The sequence below is a fragment of the Labeo rohita genome, chromosome 22, assembly GCF_022985175.1.
Source record: "Labeo rohita strain BAU-BD-2019 chromosome 22, IGBB_LRoh.1.0, whole genome shotgun sequence".
Taxonomy (NCBI): Eukaryota; Metazoa; Chordata; class Actinopteri; order Cypriniformes; family Cyprinidae; genus Labeo; species Labeo rohita.
In genome coordinates this window covers 24,502,390-24,524,658 of record NC_066890.1, presented here as the reverse complement: position 1 = coordinate 24,524,658, position 22,269 = coordinate 24,502,390, and the positions used below count along the sequence as shown (strand labels likewise).

The 22,269-nt window shown below is 36.1% G+C and overlaps 1 protein-coding gene across 1 annotated transcript; it reads right to left on the bottom strand.

The window, feature by feature from the left end:
• Positions 1–93: 93 nt before the first annotated feature.
• Positions 94–21,621, bottom strand: LOC127153566 (complement C3-like). The gene is given in 35 exon segments (XM_051094734.1): positions 94–143; positions 261–351; positions 446–505; positions 1,033–1,188; positions 2,281–2,444; positions 2,529–2,673; positions 2,949–3,059; positions 3,156–3,315; positions 3,404–3,479; positions 5,990–6,193; positions 6,328–6,414; positions 7,909–7,972; positions 8,135–8,344; positions 9,550–9,689; positions 10,381–10,466; positions 10,547–11,036; positions 11,515–11,577; positions 12,930–13,005; positions 13,007–13,060; positions 13,134–13,292; positions 13,589–13,789; positions 15,287–15,499; positions 15,584–15,727; positions 18,176–18,291; positions 18,418–18,532; positions 18,627–18,729; positions 19,345–19,432; positions 19,512–19,594; positions 19,721–19,812; positions 20,175–20,245; positions 20,360–20,522; positions 20,627–20,819; positions 21,221–21,247; positions 21,387–21,422; positions 21,518–21,621. Coding segments are annotated over 35 exon segments (4,350 nt in total). The 5' UTR covers positions 21,592–21,621; the 3' UTR covers positions 94–108.
• Positions 21,622–22,269: the final 648 nt, after the last annotated feature.

Genomic DNA, 22,269 nt, shown 5'->3' with positions numbered 1-22,269 from the left:
GCTCACCTAACATTGATATTCAGTCTGTATGACTTTTCTACATCCGGTGGGGGAGTTTCTAAAATGGATCAAAGAGTGATTTTTTATTATAAGATGTCTTGTTCTTTCTCACTTCCAAGAACTGTACATTGTACAGTATTTATCTGTAAAATTGCATGTAAATGTCACAATACATCTCTTATAGTTTTGTTTACTGTATAGAGTAGGGGTTTTACCATAGCATTTTTAAGGCTTTTACAGTAAGGAATCATAAAACGCACCATTAGTCTCAGCGATTGAGACGTCCAGCTGAAATCCATTACATGTGCTGTTCTCATACACATCAGGAAGCTGGTGGTACACCGTCACTACCTGGGATGCATAAATGTGACAGGTTTGTAACTAAATTACATCTTGATTTTATATTCTAATTCACTACTTTGATGTAGATGTGGGCATTTAGCACCTCCAAAACTCCTTTGCCCTTCCCAGAAGCCTCCACTGTGAATTTCTGGTCGAGAGGCACCTGGAAGAGATGATAAAAGTAAGTTACGGTATTTCATTCCAAACTTTCTTTCTTTTCATTTCAATTTTTTTGTAATGTAAAATAAAACTATATTACAGGTTACTAAGTTACATACACAAAATGTAATATTACTGAGTAATTACCATAGAATAAATAAGAATTCAGTTTACATCACCTTCATAAATTGAATAAAACAGAAAAAAAGCAAAAGCACAATGACACACATCCTTATTTTATCACTTTGTAGATGTAGAGTTTCAAAAAAATTCATTGAATTTTATGTAGAAAAGTTAAATCGCCATCTAGTTTTGACCGAAGTGACTTGATCCCTCCCGACGTTGTAATTACGACTTGTCAACTCATAAGTACGAACATCCCAGGAGGACTTGAATGCAACATAAGGAGTTAAGGAAATTCTCATTAAATCATTGTACTTTCGAGTTACAATAATGCGCTTTCAACATTTGACAGTATAATAACACCATATTTATCTACAAAAGAGAGTTTTGAAAGATGGAAGATCGCACCCGTTGAGATCGGGCCACATATGCCACTTTTGGATTGAAGGTCCAGCGTACATCACTGCGACCGGGAACACTGAGCTGCACCAACAGATTGAGGTCGTCAAGAGGAGGCCTCTTTACCAGATACTCAGACAGGGCCTGTAGCACCACCATAGTGGACTAATGGGACAAAAACAGTCATTAAAGAAGTCCACTTCCAGAACAACAATTTACAGATAATTTACACACCCCCATGCCATCCAAGATGTTCATGTCTTTCTGTCTTCAGTCGTAAAGAAATTATGTTTTTTAAGGAATGCATTTCAGGATTTTTCTCCATATAGTGGACTTCAATGGTGCCCCCCGATTTTGAACTTCCAAAATGCAGTTTAAATGCAGCTTCAAAGGACTCTAAACAATCCCAGCCAAGGACGAAGGGTCTTATCTAGCGAAACGATCGGCCATTTTTTTCAAAAAATTAAAATGTGTATACTTTAAGCACAAAAGCTTGTGTAGCACAGGCTCTGGGATGCGCGTCCACAATGGCACTTACTACAGAATCACGTCAAAAGGTCACGCGCGACTCACCACCTGACTTGCTTGATTCTTTCCGACAGTGGAATAGATGTGGTCCATTCTTGACAGCATTGAGATTCCTGCTCCATTGGCAATGGTTGGCATTTTCCACACGTGCACCACCATGTCTCGTTTGATCATGGTCTGCCTGAGGCTTGAGAGACTTGTGTCGCCGCAGCAGTCTCCTCTCTCTGTTTAAGTTCGTTGTCTGTGTACTCCAGCTCAAAAAGGTAGAGAATGGCAAAAAACCCATGTCGCGCTTGACCTTTCAATGTGATTCTGTAGTACGTAGCGTGATGGATGCACATCCCAGAGTTAGTATTACATGAGCCTTTGTGCTTAAAAAGTATACAATTTTTTTTTTTTTGAAAAAAAAAAAGACCAATCATTTCGCTAGATAAGACCCTTCTTCCTCGGCTGGGATCGTTTAGAGCCCTTTGAAGCTGCATTTAAACTACATTTTGGAAGTTCAAAATCGGGAGCACCATATCAGCCCATTATATGGAGAAAAATACTAAGAATGCTTTCCTTAAAAACCATAATTTCTTTACGACTGAAGACAGAAAGACATGAACATCTTGGATGACAAGGGGGTGAGTAAATTTGTAAATTGTTGTTCTGAAAGCGGAGTTCTCCTTTAATATACCTCAAATACAGATATGAGACAACTAGTGAAGGTTTTCTTGTGGTTTCTACCTGAGTAGAGCCGTATCCTCCCCCAATGCCACGCTTCTCATTTAACCATCGAAAAGGAGCTGCTGCCTCTTCCATGTGGCCACCGCTGATCAGCGCTAGCAGTGCATAGCCGGTAGCTTCCAGTGTGAAGAAATGATTACTAGAGTCAGGCCAGTGGGAACGATCTGTTGACAGAAAGTAAAGATTAGAAAGGCAAGACCACACGAAGAAAGATATTTTGAAGAAGTTTGTTTTCAATGGCTAAGTACCAGGCGAGGCTAAATTTAGTAACATGCTCGTCATGCAGCCGTTAATGGATACTGCTAAAATGTAGCATGCTATAGCCGCTGTGTACGGCCTTGTCAGTCGGGGGAAATGCTCTTTTAGATACACCATTGCTTTTTTAGACTTGCCCTGTAATGAAAGTATAAAAAATGTTCAATTAGCACCACCGAATATGTAAAAACATACGGTTGAGGTCAAAAGTTTACACCCCCCTTTCAGAATCTGCAAAATGTTAATTATTTTACCAAAATAAGAGGGATCATACAAAATGCATGTTATTGTTTATTTATTTGTGACCTGAATAATACATTTAACATTTAATAATTCAGCTAATGTTTTAATTATTACATTTAGTTTAGCTAGTTTTAATTCACATGTTTTTAGCAGTATAGTAGTAAAGTTACCTGTATGTCAAGGTCTGGCTCTTGGCAGGTAACAACTTTTTGTGCCTCTTCCAAAGCAATGAGCACGAATGCGGTCAGAGACACTCTGGATTCAGAGCCGTGCAGGCCTCCCTGCATCATAACACAGCGTACATACTACACATGTTAGTACTGTTCCCATTCATTGATAGTTATGAAACTACTGCAATCACAGTTATGAATTCTCACCGTCATACTGGTGTCATAGACAGGATTGTCCTCCTGAAAGGATCCATCAGGACGCTGTTTATTCTTGAGCAGGTACACCAGAGGTCCACACAGATGCTTGTCATTGATGCTAATAAACGATTTTGCCATGGAGAAAACCTTCACCACGTATGCAGTGATCCTGAGATGGACAAAACATAATGACACATTAACATAAAAGACACATGTTCAACGTGAAGCTGTTATCAGTAATGTGTTTGGATTAATACCATGTGCTGGTGCCTTCTTTGGCATAGGGTGGATATGAGTCATCCTTTTTTCGATAATTAAGTTGATTTTCATACCCTGAGTATGAAAAAAGTTATATTTATATTTAAATATAATTATATATTATACATATATATACAAACAGTGCACAGCATAAATGATTACACCCCTCTAAAATTTAACAAATTCAGTAATTACTCTTTACTTAGAAGATATGTTAGGATTCTTTGGAGATATAATGTTCCAACAAGCCTGCTTGATCAATTACCAAAGAAGAATGTCAAAATTATTCAGGAAAATAAGATTTTCTTATCAAAGTGTTGTAAAAAATGAGTACACCCTCCTGAAAGTTACTAAATAAAACATACAAACAAAAAAACTGAGTGTAGGTTTAAGGCAATTTTTGATCAACACTTAAGTATATTGAACCAATACTTTTAAAGACAAGTAATTTCCTGACAATTAAAAATGTTATATAGCCCACTGAATCATACTTATACTTAATGCTGGCAACAGTGGAACCACTTTGGAGAAAACTGCCAAGAGATTTATTTCTTAGCATAAAAGAGGACAAAGGTACAAGAGGAATATCAAATTATTGTTTTCAGCGTGAATATATAGCAGAAGTAACACCAAAATTCAAAAACAATAGACTTGTGACAAGGCTCCTGAAATAATCAGCTCTTCACTTTTAGTTTTCATTTAGTAATGAGTGAATTTTTGCTGGAAAAAGAGCAGGAGAAATACCATGCAAGTGTCTTAGAGCCAGCAAAAGCTATGAAAAGAGTGAACTTTATCTCACAAAGTACGACACAGCCTGCAGAAGCGACATGCATGGTTGTTGTCACTACTACTGTAGCCAAAGCACAATAAACTCATTAAACCTCTTCCAAGGACCATATTTACAAAATATAGCATTCTGGGAATCCATACTCTTGTCTCAAGAGACCACGTCAAACATTTCAGATTTAAAAGCATCCAAAAATGTTCTGGTGTTGCAACAGGAGGAGTACAGTGAGAAATGCCTGGTTCTCACAGTGGCATTCAGTGGTAGTAAGGCTCTTATATAGGGATGAATGAGTGCTGAAAGTATGAGGGAGTTATGCTTTATCAATGCTGTTGTGAATTCACACACCACTGTGTGATGTAATACAAAAACTTGAAACAGAATATGCTACCCTGCCCTCATTCCCTGCATTTTCAGGCATTTTTTCAGCATGACAATGAATATTATTCTCCCAAGGTAAAAATCATGCAGTGGACATATATTTCACCCAATCTTAAAGGGGTCATCGGATGCCCATTTTCCACAAGTTGATATGATTCTTTAGGGTCTTAATGAAAAGTCTGTAATATACTTTGGTTAAAAATTCTCAATGGTTGTGTAAAACAACACCCTTTTTACCTTGCCAAAATCAGCTCTGCAAAAATTATCTCATTCTGGTCAAGGCTGCTTTAAATGTTAATGAGCTCTGCTCGCCCCGCCCCTCTCTTTTCTCTGTGGAGTGACGAGCCTGTTTACTTTAGCCGCATTTAGCCACTAAACGTACTAACTAGCACATTATTAGGAAACGGTTCGCAAAGATTCATAAAAAAATACTTATACTCACTTCTGCTGTAAGTGAAGCTGGATCATGAATGATTTGCGTGAACATAGACGGATATATGTAGATCGGGAGGCGCGTTCCCTTCACAAACAAACTAATCTACTGCATCTTCAGCGGCTCAGATGTTGGGAGTAAATGACGACCACTACGTTCATTATTACATCCAGCAACACAACACCTCAATCACTCAATCGGAGATATTCTTGTCTAACTTACATCCCTGCTCCAGCATCCAAACAAAAGAGGGTGGACTGTTACAGCTGATCTGAGGTAAAATGCTCATGTCAATCAACTATCATGGGAGCGGCCTCTGCGGGTGTGACGCAACAACGACAGGCATCTGAGAACGGCTTGATTTGAAAAAGGGGATATTATTTTTACAGATTAATTAAAAACCACTGCATGGATTTTTATCATTATAGGGTAGATTTGTACATACACTGACAACACACATTAATGTTCAAACAACATGTAAACCTAAACTTAGCATCCGATGACCCCTTCAACACTCTTGAGCAGCTGTGGGGGATTCTGTACAGACAATCTGAGTAACACTCCGTATTAAAGACCAGGGCATTTAAGGAGGTCGTCCTCCGGGAGTTAAACAGGACAGGTGTGGCATTTTGTCATGAACTTGTACACTCAGTGCCAAGAAGGGTCAGAGCAGTATACTTAAAGTTCTGGAGGACATACTAAATACTAGAATATTACACAGTTGCTGAATTAAATCTAGGGTGTACTCATTTCTGCAATCCTTCATTTAAACAAAATTGGCTAATTTACTTATTTTTACAGAAAATATTGCCATATATTTTTTATTAAGAATATGTTTAATACAATATCAGCTTTGCCATCTTTCCATTAATTATATTAGTGATTATTAAGAAAAATTTTATGCAGTGGGGGTGTACTCATTTATGCTGTGCACTGTATCTCTCTTAAGGAATGGTGATGTGCATCCCTAAATGAGTCTCATTGTACCTTTTTGGATGTATTGGATGGCCTCTGCTCTGCGATTTATTCCCACAGCGTCCCAGTTTCTACTGCGGTCCAGGTAATGGGTGGCAATGAGGGGCAGCGTGATTCTGGCCAGGTTCTGCTCTACACACCCACCGGGCATCCGGATCAATGCTGCCAGAGAGTCCTCCTTAATGGAGTTATCAATGCTGTCTGCCAGCAAATTACCTGTAGAAATTATATTTAAAAAACCAAGAAATTCTTGACAGCTGACATTTAAACAATCAAATATCCACAATGTAATTGTAGGTTAATACTCAATTACTATAATATTATGAATATGGCTAAATATAATGTCAAACCTCTGACATTGACAAATGTCTCCGGCAGAGATTTTGGTACAATGGCGTCCAATTGCAGTTTCTCCACTTCTATCAGCTGTCTACCAGCTGAGATGAGGGAAAAGTTTATTTATGTATTAATAACAAACAAAAAAAAAAAATATATATATATATATTTATAACAAAATAAATATAGATAAATATAGAATATAGTCATCTCAAGACTTATCTTTTTAGATCAGCTTATTGTTGCTGGTTGTTAGCAATATAAATTTGTATTATTGTACTGTATTTTTATGTTTTATTATATGGCTCTTTGTACTGTTGTGCTTTTGAATTTGAGAAAAGCACTATTATACATAATAAAAATGACAATACATAATGTTTTATGCATACCTTTTATACATTTTAATTACTTACACAGTTAGTTTACAAAAAAAATTAATATATAGTTTTCATTCAGCAAGCGCTGTATGAAATGTGACCCTGGACCACAAAACCAGTCTTAAGTCACTGGGGTATATTTATAGCAATAGCCAAAAAGACATTGTATGGGTCAAAAGTATTGATTTTTCTTTTATGGCAAAAATCATTAGGAAATTAAGTAAAGATTATGTTCCATGAAGATATTTTGTAAAATTCCTACTGTAAATATATCAAAACTTAATATTTGATTAGTAATGTACATTGTTAAGAACTTTATTTGGACAACTCTAAAGGCAATTTATATTAGATTATAGATTTAGATTATAATTTATTATAGATTATTATTAGATTTAGATTATATAGTGTAAAATCATTAAAAATCTAAAAAAAAAAAAAAAAAAACATAAAGTGTTATATTACAATGAAAAGACCACTGTTAATTGATTCTTAAGTTGCCATTACATTAATCACAATTAAAGGAGAAGTCCACTTCCAAAACAAAGATTCACATATAATGTACTCACCCCCTTGTCATCCAAGATGTTCTTGTCTTTCTTTCTTCAGTCGTGAAGAAATTGTTTTTTTTGTTGTTGTTTTTTTTGAGGAAAACACATCTGCTTTTTTCTCCATATAATGGACTGATATGGTGCCCCGATTTTGAATAATACAGTTTAAATGCAGTTTCAAACAATCCCAAATGTGGTTGTAAATGATCCCAGCTGAGGAAGTTTTTTGAAGTTGAGGGAGAACATGAGATGGGAGTTTTTCGACATACCCTAACTGTCATGAACCGGAACAAAAACAGTCCAGGCAGAGTAAGACAAGACGAGCGTTTGACATTAAAAAGTATATAAATTGTATTGTTTTTATTAAAATAACCGATCATTATGCTAGATAAGACCCTTGTTTCTCGGCTGGGATTGTTTACAACCACATTTGGGATCATTTAAAGCCGCATTTAAACTGTATTTTGGAAGTTCAAAATCGGGGCACCATATCAGTCCATTATATGAAGAAAAATGCTGAAATGTTTTCCTCAAAAAACACAAATTCTTTACAACTGAAGAAAGAAAGACATGAACATCTTGGATGACAAGGGGGTGAGCAGAAGGAAAAGTGGACTTCTCCTTTAAATTCAATGTCTAGCCAGCCTTACCACTGTCTCAGTAGCCTTACCTCTACCTTTCTCAGCGGGGTTCAGCACAAAGCTCCTAACTTTAATTGTCTGGATGCCTTCAACCTAAAACACAAGACTTATAATCATACCACACAGCTATTACATCAACTTTACTAACTTAATTACAAAAAACACACAGTATGCACCAAGCAACATATCTAATATATAAATTTTTAATATTATGTGTGAGGCCCGAGAGAGAACAGGTTTTAGGAGTTCACTTACTACCACACGCAGTTTCTTCCTCACTGCATCCTGTCCCAGGAAGGAGGCCGTGACGGCTGTGACCTGTAGAGGGAGCTCTCCTGTTTTGAGAGGGATGATGGTGTATGAAATGAGCTTGGAGGAGCCGGCCGGTACCGAAACCTGCTGTCTGTGCTGTCCTCTAAATGCAACACTACACATGTCCTCTGTCTTATCCAGAATCACCATGACCTACAAACAGACACATTCAGGTCAGGACACAAATAAACTAAAGAGGACAAGTGGTTATTGTTCCCTGTCAAACGGTCTCGAACGGCATCGCTTTTACGCTTATGGGGAAACTCCTGTTTACATTTTTACTGAAGCAGAATTTCTAACCCGCCAGAAGGGAGGAGCTAACCACTATATAAATCAGCTCAGATCTTCAACGACGAGAATATCTCTCCACTGACTCTGCAATCAAGAGTCCAAAGAAGAGGAAGGAGCTCTGCCTGCTGCTCACTGCCGTAGAAGAGTCCCAGCAGAGGAAGAAGTGAGAAGCCTTCCCCTGCGGCCATCCGGTGCTTCAAAAGAGCAAATTTCTGCACAAATATCCTGCGACATTGATACAAATGTCACACTGCAAGTGTGAGACGGTGTGCTCTTACTGCGAAAGCATGAGTCTCGCCCATCCCCACTTGCGAATCGCCTTCTTTAATGAAGCCGGTCTTTCCTGCTCTGCTCTCCCGATTCCTCTCTCCCCTAGGTGGAGGAAACAATGGAGCAACGGGGCTTTAACATCGGGCTCAAGTAAACTCAAGCTGGCACAGCCCTTGCATGCTTCACTCTCTTCTCATCACCTCTATTTGTCGGTGTGCTTCAAACATGAGGATCAACGCCCCTTGTTGGCTGCGAGCAGCTTGATATACTTCAGCGCTTCTGAGGAGAAGATGACTCCCTGTCATTAATGCCGTCGGACACTGAAGAGTGGGCATGTTCTGGCAAACAGCCTGAACCCCCTCCTCTGACGCAGTCAACATGGCCCAGCATGGACAGTGAGACAATCCACGTTCTGATAAAGGCAGTGGAGGATCTCAGCCTCGTTTGGTTGCCTCCGGATGAGCCTGCCCACGGCCTCTTTGACAAGTGATACCTGAAAGGATGCCGTCAACAATCCTACCACCATTGGCCTGCTCCATTCCTGCCGGCAGTTCAGAGGAACTCACCAGGACCTGGCAAATTTGCTTAATTCTAACAATTTTTATGAAATGGTGATCTGAGCCAACTTGTATAGCAGTTGGTTTGTGCAGCTACACAAACGTGAACAAATAAGGCTTTGGTCACCGAGTAAACAGTAGTTTCCATAAGCATCAAAGCGACAGAACACTTGTTCACTTGTCTCAGGGAACCGACGTTACGTTAGTAACCGGAGCATTTTGCAATAGCGTGAAACTGACCTCCAGTTTTGAGTTCCTGTAGTTGTGCACCACAGCTTTGATTTCCACATGTTCATTTCTGGACACTGAGTGAGGCAGCCGCAGATCTATGAAGAACGGCTTCCACGACCGGACGTTATATGGTTCAGCTACACAGAAACCTTAAAAAAACAGAAATTAGCTTATTTTCAGACACATCGGCTTGTATGGCTAATTTTGTGCTAGTTCTCAGGTTTTAGACAGCTAATTAAATCTACTAAAATTATCCAGCCAAATGCATTATTTTGTATTTCTTTTTTGTGTCTATGCTGTTTTAAATATTTGTAATAAGCACTTTTTAAACACTAGTAACTATTAACAAAAATATCATGTAATGTGCAGATATGCACCATTAAAAGATAATTAATAATAAAATATTTGTAACTCATATGCGGATATACTTCATATTTCGTAAATCAAACCTAAATAATTATTAGTAAAAAAATATGTAATTCATTTTACACGCAGTATTAAAAGCTAAATAAATATAATTGTATTAATTTGTCATTCATATGCAGAAATGCTTGATATGTGGCAGTAAAAGCTAAATAAATAAAATATTCACAACTCATATCTTTTTATTGTAATTATTTATTTATCATTGTGACAGAAATAAAATCATTTAAAATTTATTCTGCATATCAGTTATCGGACACAAGCATAAAAATGATCTGTATTGTTTAAAAACAATATTGGCTGTATTCTATTCTTAGAAGTTACAAGTGTTTAATAAAAGCAAATGTGCTTTACTGTTTGGCTGACTTAGAAAAAGTGTTTTGATTCTGCTATAAAGAAGCTCTGTCAGCTGTTTACCTGTCTGAGGTGAAGCACTGACAGCTAGAAACCCCCACTGAGTGATGCTGTCAGGAAGAACTGTGTTTACTGGAGATACAGCCAACCTGGAGTAAAAGCATGTAGAGACACTTCCATTAATGAACATAATGAGATGTCTATACTGAGTTGAAGGCCAAACTCCTACCCATCTGACTTGGGAACACTGGGTAGCCTGATGTCAGTCCACAGCCACGACTCGAAGAACTTGCTGCGCACGTAAATGTCCTCTAAGTCAGCTAAATCATCTTCATCAAACTCTTCCACATCCTCCTCTTCTTCTCCCATATTTTTAGCATGACTGTCCTCACGTACTGGCTTCTCAGGTGTGAGAACGCCCTCAACACGGATCGAAGGTCCGTAGAACGAAGGTAGCACAAGAGTTTTCGAAGGATATTGATTACCATAACGCGGGTATGAAATTAGCTTGGTGGTGGGTGGAGGGGTGGTTGTAGGAGGTCTGGTAACAACACTGATCTCCTCCCCTCTGTACTCTGCACAACAGCGGAGGAAAGCCAACACACAGCTCCAGTCCTCAGTGATGTAGAGCGAGCGACGGTAGCAGGAATACGGCATGGGAATCTCCCTCATGCCATCCACACAACATCTCTGCAGGAACTCGTCAGAATATACCTTCTCTGAGAGGAAAGAACATGTTTAGAATGACCTAGCACATTGGCTTTATTTTTCTAGCACTTTTGCTAACACTTTCATATCTCCGCTTCTCTAACAAATTGTAACAAGGATTTCTTACAGTATGTCATGACAACACGCTGTAAAAAATAAAAAACACAATTTGTTGAGTCAGCTTAAAATAATTTGTTACCCTGCTGCCTTAAAATTTTAAGTTCAGTCAACTAAAATAGATTTAGTCAACTTGAAATGTTAAGTAACAACTTAGATATTTGTGTTTGCTAATCTTAACAGATGGGTAAGTAACCCAGCTGCCTTAAAATTTTAAGTTGATTCAACTCAAATATCTAAGTTAGTAGAATTTAACATTTCAAGCTGAATAAACTTTTTTTGAGTTGACTAAACTTAAAATTTTAAGGCAGCCAGGTTACAAATTATTTTAAGTTGACTCAACAAATTGTTTTTTACAGTGCACAGACTCACCAAGTTGTTCTCTAAGCTGAAGTTTGGCAGCAGAACGTCTTCTTCTAGAACTACTGGAACAATCTATACCAAACAAAGCAAAGAAAATGCACTTTTGAAATTAAAGGTTCTCTATTGGCGCTGATGGTTCCATGAAGAACCTTTAACTTCCACAGAATCTTTCCATGGATGGATCTATTCATTGAAAGGTTCTCTGGGGAACTGAAAATTGTTCTTCCATGGCATTACTTGGAACTTCAATGTTTAAAAGTGTATAAATCAACATTTGTATTCGTAAACCATCTGACTTCCTTTTTTTTTTTTTGTACATATATTACATATATTCAGCAAGGTTGCATTAAATTGATCAAAACTGACAGTAAAGATGTTCTACTTTAAAATTTCTACTTCAAATAGATGCAAGTGAAATCAAATAATCCTGAAAAAAATATATCATGTTTCCACAAAAATGTTAAGCAGCACAACTGTTTTTGGGGTTGATAATAATAAGAAAATTCTTGAGCTTAATTAAGCATATTTGAATGATTTCTGAAGAATCGTGTGACACTAAAGACGTGGTGTAATGATGCTGAAAATTCAGCTTTGCATCACAAGAATAAATTACATTTTAAAATATATTCAAATTTAAAACAGTTTTTTAAATTGCAATAAATTTTCCCAATATTACTGTTTTACTGTATTTGTGATACAGTCCTTTTGAGCGATAGTGTAATGTAAGGAAGCTTGTTTCTCCCACAGGATTTTCTTCATAATTCAGACTGTTTTTCATATTTATGATTATAAATGCAAAATTGTGACCCTGGACCACAAAACCAGTCATAAGGGTCAATTTTTCAAAACTGAGCTTTATACAAAGCTGAATAAATAAGCTTTCCATTGATGTATGGTTTGTTAGGATAGGACAATATTTGGCCGAAATACAGCCATTTGAATATATGGAATTTGAGGGTGCAAAAAAATCTAAATATTGAGAAAATCACCTTTAAAATTGTCCAAATGAAGCTCTTACTAATGCTTGTTACTAATCAAAAATTAAGTTTTAATATATTTACAGTAGGAATTTTACTAAATATCTTCATGAAACATGATCTTTAGGTAATTTCCTAATAATTTTTGGCATAAAAGAAAAATCAATAATTTTGACCCATACAATGTATTTTTGGCTATTGCTACAAATATACCCCAGCAACTTAAGACTGATTTTGTGGTCCAGGGTCACAATTGTGAGATATAAAAGCAGAATTCTGAGAAGAAAAGTCTGAATTGTGAGATATAAACTTATAAATGTGCTTTAAAAATTCTGAGGGGGGGGAAACTGGATTGTGAGTCAAGCTCCCATAGTAATGAAATTTATTTTAGAAGAAATATAATAAATGTTAATGCTGTGTGTGTGTGTTTGTGTGTGTGTGAAGGACCTTTTTTGTAGTCCGTAGATCCTCCCGTACTGGAATAAAACATCAGTCCTGCGTCACTGAAAACACCCATATTATTTCCTGCCTCCTCCAGCGGTGCAGCCCATATCACCCTGACCCACCACCTCCCACACCTGAATCAAAGAGATATGAGTATCAGTGAGGCTCTGGAGAAGGTTCTGGAGAGAAAACTATATCATCACTCACCTTCTTCTGCGTCAGTCTTTTTTTACTCAACAGAAAGATGGCATTATCCACAGCAACCAGGCTGACCTTTGCCCCCGGGTCTCCTTTCACTTCAAATGTAATGCTGCTGCCTGGTGAGTACGAATTGAGTTTTTCTCCCTCCACTGGACCTACACTAAGCTAATACAAACAGAGTAAAATTAAATACATAAATACAAGCAATACTCATGGCATTAAACTTTTTAATATTTTGACAGAGTAATCCTTGAGGTGATATTCCAAAAAGTGGTCTAATAGTCACAGGCAGAATTATGTTCTTATGAGACACAATGAGAAAAATTATACAAATAAAAAAATAAAATAAAAACAAATGAATGAAAACAATATTTTTCAGTTTTCGGACCCCATGTACCATAAAGTGCTAAAATGTGCATCTTTACTGTTAATAACTGGTCATGGATGTCACATGAACTCACCGAACCTACACAGCGGTCCTCCACATCCACAAACACAGAATCTGCCACCACTTCTGCCGGTTGTTCCCATGGCACAATGTAGTAGGCCACAAAACGAAATGCAGGTAGCATTTCTGAGGTAACCAGCAGAGGAATGTTTATGACGTCCAGGTGTGTGACACTTATTCTACCAGCATGGATTATGTTTCCCTTATTTAACACCTACAGAAACAATCATAAGTGTAACTAGATAAAAAAAATAAAAGGTTTGTCAAGACAAACTTTAAGTTGGCTTGAGAAAGCCTGATCAGAAAGTTGTAAAAGTTTTTAAAAGATGTAACAGTTTTAGAGTTTTCAGTCTGAAATAGTTTGAAGTTAGTTAATTAATAGTTAATTAGTTAATAGTTGAAGTAGTTAAAGCTTGAATGTTCTGAAGGCAAAACAGTCTGTCAGATAGATAGAATGTTTCTAGCATTATTAACGTGTTGTTAATATGTTTCTAACTTGTTTCTAACATGATTAACATGTTGCTAGCATGTTGTTTGCATCATTAGCTTGTTGCTAGCATGTTTCTAGCATGAGTGACATGTTACTAGCATGTTGCTAACATGTTTCTCACATGATTAGCAAGTTATTAGGATGTTAACACGATTAACATGTTGCTAACATGTTGTTAACATCATTAGCATGTTGATAGTATGATTAGCAAGTTACTAGCATGTTTCTAGCATGATTAGCAAGTTACTGGCATTTTGCTAGCATGTTTCTAACATGATTAGCATGTTACTAGCATCTTGTTAGCATGATTAGCATGTTGCTAGCATGTTGCTAGTTTCTTGCATGATTAACGTGTTGTTAATATGTTTCTAATATGTTTTTAACACGATTAGCATGTTACTTAATGTTTCCAGCATGATTAACATGTTACTAGCATGCTGCTAACATGTTTCCAGCATAATTAACAAGTTATTAGCATGCTGTTAGCACGAGTAATATGTAGCTACCATGTTGTTAACATCATTAGCATGTTGCTAGCATGTTTCTAGCATGATTAGCATGTTTTTAGTGCATTTCTAACATGATTAGCATGTTACTGGCATGTTGCTAGCATGTTGTTACCATTATTAGTATTCTGCATGTTTCAAGCATGATTAGAAAATTACTTGCATATTGCTAGCATGTTTTAACATGATTAGCATGTTGCTAACGTGTTGCTAGCATGTTTCTAGCATGATTAACATGTTAATACGTTTCTAACTTGTTTCTAATATGCTTAGCATGTTACTAGCATGTTGTTAGCATTATTAGCATGATTAGCAAGTTGCCTGCATGTTTCTACTGTGTTTCTAGCATGATTAGCATGTTACTAGCATGATTCAAATGTTGTTAACATTATTAGCATGTTGCTAGAAATTTTTTAGCATGATTAACAATTACTAGCATGATTAGCAAGTTACTAGCATGTTTCTAGCATGATTTGCATGTTGTTAACATGTTTCTAGCCTTATTAGCCTGTTGGTAGCATGTTTCTAACATGATTCGAAATTAGTAGCATGATTCTAGTCTAGTTTGGCTGGTGACAGATTGACATTTTAGTCTCAGAAAAAAAAGAAGCATAATAATAAGTGTAAACAGCATTTCAGTAAGTTCTCAAGCCAACTTAATTAATACAAGATTCTAGTCATTCTCATCCCGAAACATCTCCAGTCACAAACTCACGGCATACGTCAGCTTCTCCACAATTTTTTTCCAAACCGATGGGTTAAATTTGATGTGAGCTTGGATGTTGAGTGTGTCGCCCACCACCACTCGACTGCTGACCACTGAAATGTGCAGGTAGTTCCAGTAGGCATTAAAAGCGGCATATGGCTCCACACGCATCTCTTGAACGGCCTGCTGCTCTGGTTTCAGTGATGGATCTGCTGTCTCCACCTATGCAAGTATAAATCTATTCAGCTGACAGTTATAACTGTCAATTTTGTATTGTTTCTTTACATGTTTCTGTAAGTGACTGACCTTCAGTGTCTGTGAGCCAGTCTTCGCAGGTATGCTGATGTAGGCATTGAAGGTGCCGCTGTGTTCGGTGATTGGGCTTTTAAGAAAGCTGATTTTAACAGGAATATTACGGGCTGGAGATCCATCGTGGTCACTCACAGTAATCTAACAAAACAAAACATATTCGCTAAAAGAATAGTACAGAATAGTACAGTAATACCAGTAAAAGAATAGTACAGTAATACCTATTCTCTCAATGAAGAAACTCATAGTCTTGAGCGCAAATGGAGAAAAACTAACTTGGAAGTTTTTAGAGTTGCGTGGAAAAACAGTATGTCCAGATATAGACGGGCTCTAAAAGCTGCCAAGGCCGAGCATATCCGTAAACTCATAGAAAATAACCAAAACAATCCACAGTTTTTATTTATCACAGTGGCTAGATTAATAAAAAAATCAGATATCACCTAAGCTAAATATTCCATCACAGTTTAATAGTAATGACTTTATGCATTTCTTCACTGATAAAATAGATAACATCGGAAATACAATAACAAATGTAGAATCAACATCGTCTTGTAATTCACCTTCATTCATCACACACAAAGACAAACTGCAGTGCTTTACAACTATGGAAGAACTAAATAAACTTATCACTGCATCCAAATCAACAACATGCTTATTAGATCCTGTACCCACTAAATTACTGAAAGACCTATTACCTGTAGCAGAAGAACCACTTCTCAATATTATTAACTTATCATTAACTTTAGGTCATGTACCCAAAACCATTCAAGCTAGTAGTTATTAAGCCTTTTATTAAGAAACCACAACTACAGTAGTCAACATCTGAAGTGCATCAAAAAAGTTCAACAAAGCTGTGCTAAGATAAGAACGGGTATTGTTTTGGCTTTAGGACAACTTTGATAAAAGGTTTTGATCCACTTTAAATGTTGACTACTGTAGATCCTGGTGAACTGGCAAATTACAGAGCCATTTCAAATCTGTTTTTTTTTAAGTTGTGTCTACTCAATTATGCTCCTTCTTGCAAAAAAAAAAAAAAAAAAATAATAATAATAAAAAATAAAAATGATATCTGTGAAGAATATCAGTCAGGTTTCAGGTCCCATCTAACTAATAAGGTAATTTCAGGTAATTTTAACTAGTGCACAGAAACTGCACTAGTTAAAATTACAAATGACTTGCTTATTGCGTCAGAACAAGGCTGCATCTCATTGCTAGTTTTACTTGATCTTAGTGCTGCGTTCAACACTATAGATCATGACATACGCGCAGATCGATTACAAAACTATATGGGTATTTAAGGGCAGACTTTAAGATGGTTTAGATCCTACCTTTCCGATTGCTACCATTTTTTTTTTTTTTAAATGGGGAATCATCTCACTTAGCACCAGTAAAGTATGTAGTGCCACAAGGATCTGTCCTAGGTCCTCTACTATTTTCAATATACATGCTGACCCTTGGTAATATCATTAGAAAACACGGGATTAGTTTCCATTGTTATGCTGATGATACTCAACTACAGTAGTCAACATTTGAAGTGGATCAAAAAAGTTCAACAAAGTTGTCCTAAGACAAGAACGGGTACTGTTTTGGCTTTAGGACAACTTTGATGAAAGGTTTTGATCCACTTCAAATGTTGACTACTGTATATATTTCAACAAGACCAGATGAAACTTCTAAATTATCTAAGCTAACAGAGTGTGTTTAAAATGTAGAAGATTGGATGACCAATCATTTTCTATCCTAGGATAGCAAAGTCCACTAAAGGATGTAGAGTTTTTTCGCATTTGGCTCCCAAACTCTGGAATAGCCTTCCTGATAACGTTCAAGCCAAGGTTCAGAAACACTCTCTGTTTAAATCTAGATTAAAGGTGTATCTCTTTAGACAAGCATTTATATAATGTATCTCCTAACCTTGTACTTCAGTTATATCTGATCGAATGCACATTATTATTCTTTAGCTTGGGTTGAACACATAATTTTTTGCTTGACTGGAACAGCAGCTACGCTAATTTTGTCTCTATTTGTTTCCCTGTTTCTGTCACGGGATTGACATCCCGATGTAACTAGGAATTACTGAAGCTTCAGTCTGGATCCAGCCCTTACAAAGATCTGAGATGATCAAACCACTGAGAAGAGATGATGCTAACCCCACAGAGGACCTCAGATGATGCCAACCCTAAAACAACATACAAAACTACCACGCTTTGCTATAAGTTTGATCACAACACATTGCTGTTGATAGTTTTTACCAACCGTCTGAATACGTCATTAATTAACTGTATGATTTTACTGTACATTTCTTGTCACCACTGATAAGCTACTCCTAAATATAATGTAGAAACATTATTTTTTCTGTGAAGCTGCTTTGCAATGATTTGAATTGTTTGAAAAACAAACTGGTAAAAATAACAAATGCACATAAAATTACTAAAACTTACACTAAAATTAGAAACAATATAGAAATGATCCTAAAATAACACTGACTGCATTTCTGCTCAAATCAAGTCAAATGAAGTTAGATTTGAAATGGCATGAAGGGTGAACTTCATCTCTTCAAGCAGTAACCATCACAACAGAAATGACAATTACCGTCAATGTTAATGGCAGGTTAGGTTTGAAATACTTTGGTGCGTCCTTGATGGAGAGCATGTAGGGTGACACTACTATTTTAATGCCGGATTTCTCTGCTTCCACTAGGTCACTACCTGAGGAGAAGGAGAAAGTTTTTTTTCAAAACAAAACTTACAATAATGATGCTAAAGAGTTTGGAGTGGTTAAACAAGGGATTGGATTGTGAGTGGTTTTAAGTTGTTTTTTTAATCATTTCCCACCTGAGCTGGTCATTACTGACGCTTTGACGTACACAGAAGTCCCCAGTAGGCTGTTTGTGTCAGGATAGGCCTTCTTTATCTCCTCCATAGTCAAAATAACATTTCCTCCATTCAGCTGCAAAATAAGACATGGAGTAACAAGAGTCTTGTGCTTAAAGCTAATTTAAGGTACATAAATGATTTTTTTTTTTTCTTGTTTAACCACTTACATCATGTAGTTGTTTCATAGATGTGAGTCTCTTCTTTTCACCATTAATTTCAATACCAAACAGCACATACGCAACACCTTTCACTGGTTCACCATAAAGATATCTGGAACGTCAAAATATTTTGGTAATTTACATGACAGAAGTGTAAGAATTCAATACTCTAGCATTTGAAAGGCTGCCTTTAATTGACCAAATATACAGTAAAAACTGTAATATTGTGAAATATTATTGCAATTTAAAATAATTATTTTCTATTTGCATATGTTTTAAAATGCAATTTATTCCAGTAATGCAAAGCTGAATTTTCAGCATCATTACTCCAGTCTTCAGGGTCACATGATCCTTCAGAAATCATTTAAATATGCTGGTTTGCTGCTCAATAAACATTTATTATTATTATTATCAATGTTGAAAGCAGTTGTGCTACTTAGTATTTTGGTTAAACCCTATTTTTTCAGGATTCTGAAAACAGAACATAATATAATATAAAAGAACTGAAAATAGAAAACATTATAAATGTCTTTACTGTCTCTTTGGATTTATCGAATCAATCCATCCCGAATAAATTAATTAATTTCTTTAAAAAGAAAGAAAGAAAGAAAGAAAGAAAATAATAATTTAATTAAAAAAATGTAAAATGTAAAAAGTCCATACAAATTCTGTGTTACTTAAATATCCAAATACTTTGAGATCATTCAGAACAGTATGATTTACACACCTGGCTGTTATTTCTACTTCCAGTTTTTCTGCATCTAGTCTGAGGTGGGATGTCTTTGGAGTCAAAGTGACATTGAATGCCGGAAGCACTTGGAAGAAAGAATAAATACTGTTAACCCACCAACAGACAAAAATCTAGTAGACTCTGATGGTCTCTGAAGGACTTACTGTATTTCTTGACATCAAACTCTCGAGTGAATATGTTCTCTTTTCCTTGATCAAACTTTGCAACAACTTTCCACTTGCCCTCTCTAGAAAATCAAAAAGGTACTTACTCAGCAGCCATATTCAGTATTTAAAGTATCAGGCAAATCAATATCCATTTTTGTCAATTCATTATTATTTTATGATATAAATTGTCTGTTCTGTGTGCATACTTGACTATAGGTGAGAGGGGGTAGGTGTTAGAGAATATCCCATCCATTGCTCTGACTCTGGAAACACCATGTACTGCAATACCATCTGGATTCTGAAACATGCGCCAATTGTACCTTAAAGCATTGTCCCAGAATGTATAGTCACACTTTACACAGGTCCAATTCCTCACTGTTAACAAACAATTAACTAAGACTTTTGCCTTAATAACCTCTTAATTTGCTGCTTATTAGTAGTAAGGTAGTTGTTAAATTTATTGGGTAGGATCAGGGATGTAAAATATGTTCATGCAAAATATGTGCTGCATAATAAGTACTAATACACAGCCAATGTGTTAATAATAGGCATGCTAATAAGCTACTAGTTAATAGTGAGAATTGGTCCCTATACTAAAGTGTTACCAATATTTCCTTGCAAATGCTGTAATGAGTTTATTTCAGTGCCAGTGCCAGTCACCTGAATCTCCAGAGAAATGGTCCTCTCAGCAGCACGGAATTCAGTGTCAGACACAAAAGCTCTGCAACGCACTGAAAAATTATAGTGATCAGGAAAAAAAGAACAATGTTTATAACTATAACAATAACAGTGTTTATGACTATAAATCAACAGTATGACAAGTGCTCATGTGTGTGAGAGCTGACCTGTGTCTCCAGGGTTGTAAACCGGTTTATCAGTCTGAATGAAGATGTATCCAGAGCGGAATGACACTGGTAATATTCTTTCTGCATGATGGAATTTGCTAAACCGAGCAACAAGCTTCACATATTTTTTCTTTCCATCTGGTTGCAGCACATTTGGATCAATCTAAATAAAAAAAAAACATTTCATTTCATTCAGCATGCAACATATAAACAAATGTAACCAAGTTTACTCTGAACTTTAACAAATACATTCATAGATAAATTTACCTCAATGGCTGTAAGGGCACTGTAGTTGTTGTCTGAATTGAGGGTAACAAAGCCCATCATTAAGGCTGATTGGGAGACTGGGTATTCATAGATCGCGATGGAGACTTTTAATGGATGGGACAGTTTGTGACCCTCCAGCAAGATGTTCTGTTTTGTTCCAGGTCTTATCTTTGCTGGAGCTAAAACAGAAAACCTACACCAGAACATACATATCCAATAACATGTTTTCACTTTCCATATTTAGAAAAATCATTTTAAATTATTGTTTTAATGGTGCAAGAAGTCAAAAATGTTAAGGTGGTCTAACCTAGAAAGACAATTAAATGGAATTATAGACATAAATAAATAAATAAATAAATAGTAATACTAATATTAAAAAAATTCAATAAAAATCATGTTACGTTTAAGTCTTGGAAACATTATATCAAATAATTAAGATCTCGCTTTACACTCATACCTAACGGTTATAACATTTAATATATTTTGAGTCATTAAATAAATAAATATGGACACTTGTGGAATTTCCTGAACTCTGTACATTGATTAGGAATATGTGAGTCAAGGGCATAGGACAGAGGTAAGTTGTGTACTTACGATGGAGATCGGTCAGTGACTGGTTCACTGTAAACACAGATAACACACTCAGTTAGAGAAGAACCGAATATGAACTACTATTTTTATTATAAAAACAATTTCATATCCGACTATATCCATAAAAAACATTCACAAAATTCTCAATTTTACAAAAATATGTACTTGCATTATTCGCATATTAGGTCCCCAAACTGTCCGCTTGCTGTTCATTTGACAAGACAAACACAAATAAATGTTGAGAAGAAAAGTGTAATTTTTGTACATTATTAAATGTTATTAATGAAATATTAAACACACTGTCTTTGACTGGAAGTTTGGCCATCTGAGATGTGACAGAGCAATGCCGTCCATAACAGCAGTTGAAAGAGCATTGTCCTGCTGGACTCAACTCTCACAATAAGTCAAAGACAACAGCAGGAGAGCTGAAATACCCTGAATATCCCTCCCACTAACCCACAACAATGTCACCTCAAAACTTTGAAAAACTCTTATGTAATGTTTGCTTTATTCTGAGCATAAACAAATGGCCAGATGTCTAAAAATATTCAAATGAATTCAGGGTTACAGCATTAGAAAGATATCTTACTTAAAAGCAGAAAACAGAAAACGTTTTTTGTTTTTTTGTTTGTCATGTTTTTAGTACATTGTTATAAATGTGAATAGCTTTTTTTTTTTTTTTGGCAAAAACATTAAAACACACACTTGTTACAGACACAATCTCTTATGGGCTGCATGTTTAAATCTTCAAAAATATTACTTAAAATGAATTTCAACTCTATTTAAGATTATATATATTTGAAATGTGATGTTTGGGTCTTAACAATATACTGGAAACCATAATCTCATTTGAATGGGTCAGCTAATACTTTAAATTGCGTCCTCTGCTGGTATTTGGGGCATCTGTGCTCATTTTATTAATTCCTTCTCTCATTTATTTTTGTATTTATTTATTTTTAATCTGGAACACATTATACCAGGGGTGGCGAACTCCGGTCCTCTTTAATATAAAGTCTTAAATCTTGGCCACATTGTATTAATTTGTCCACTCA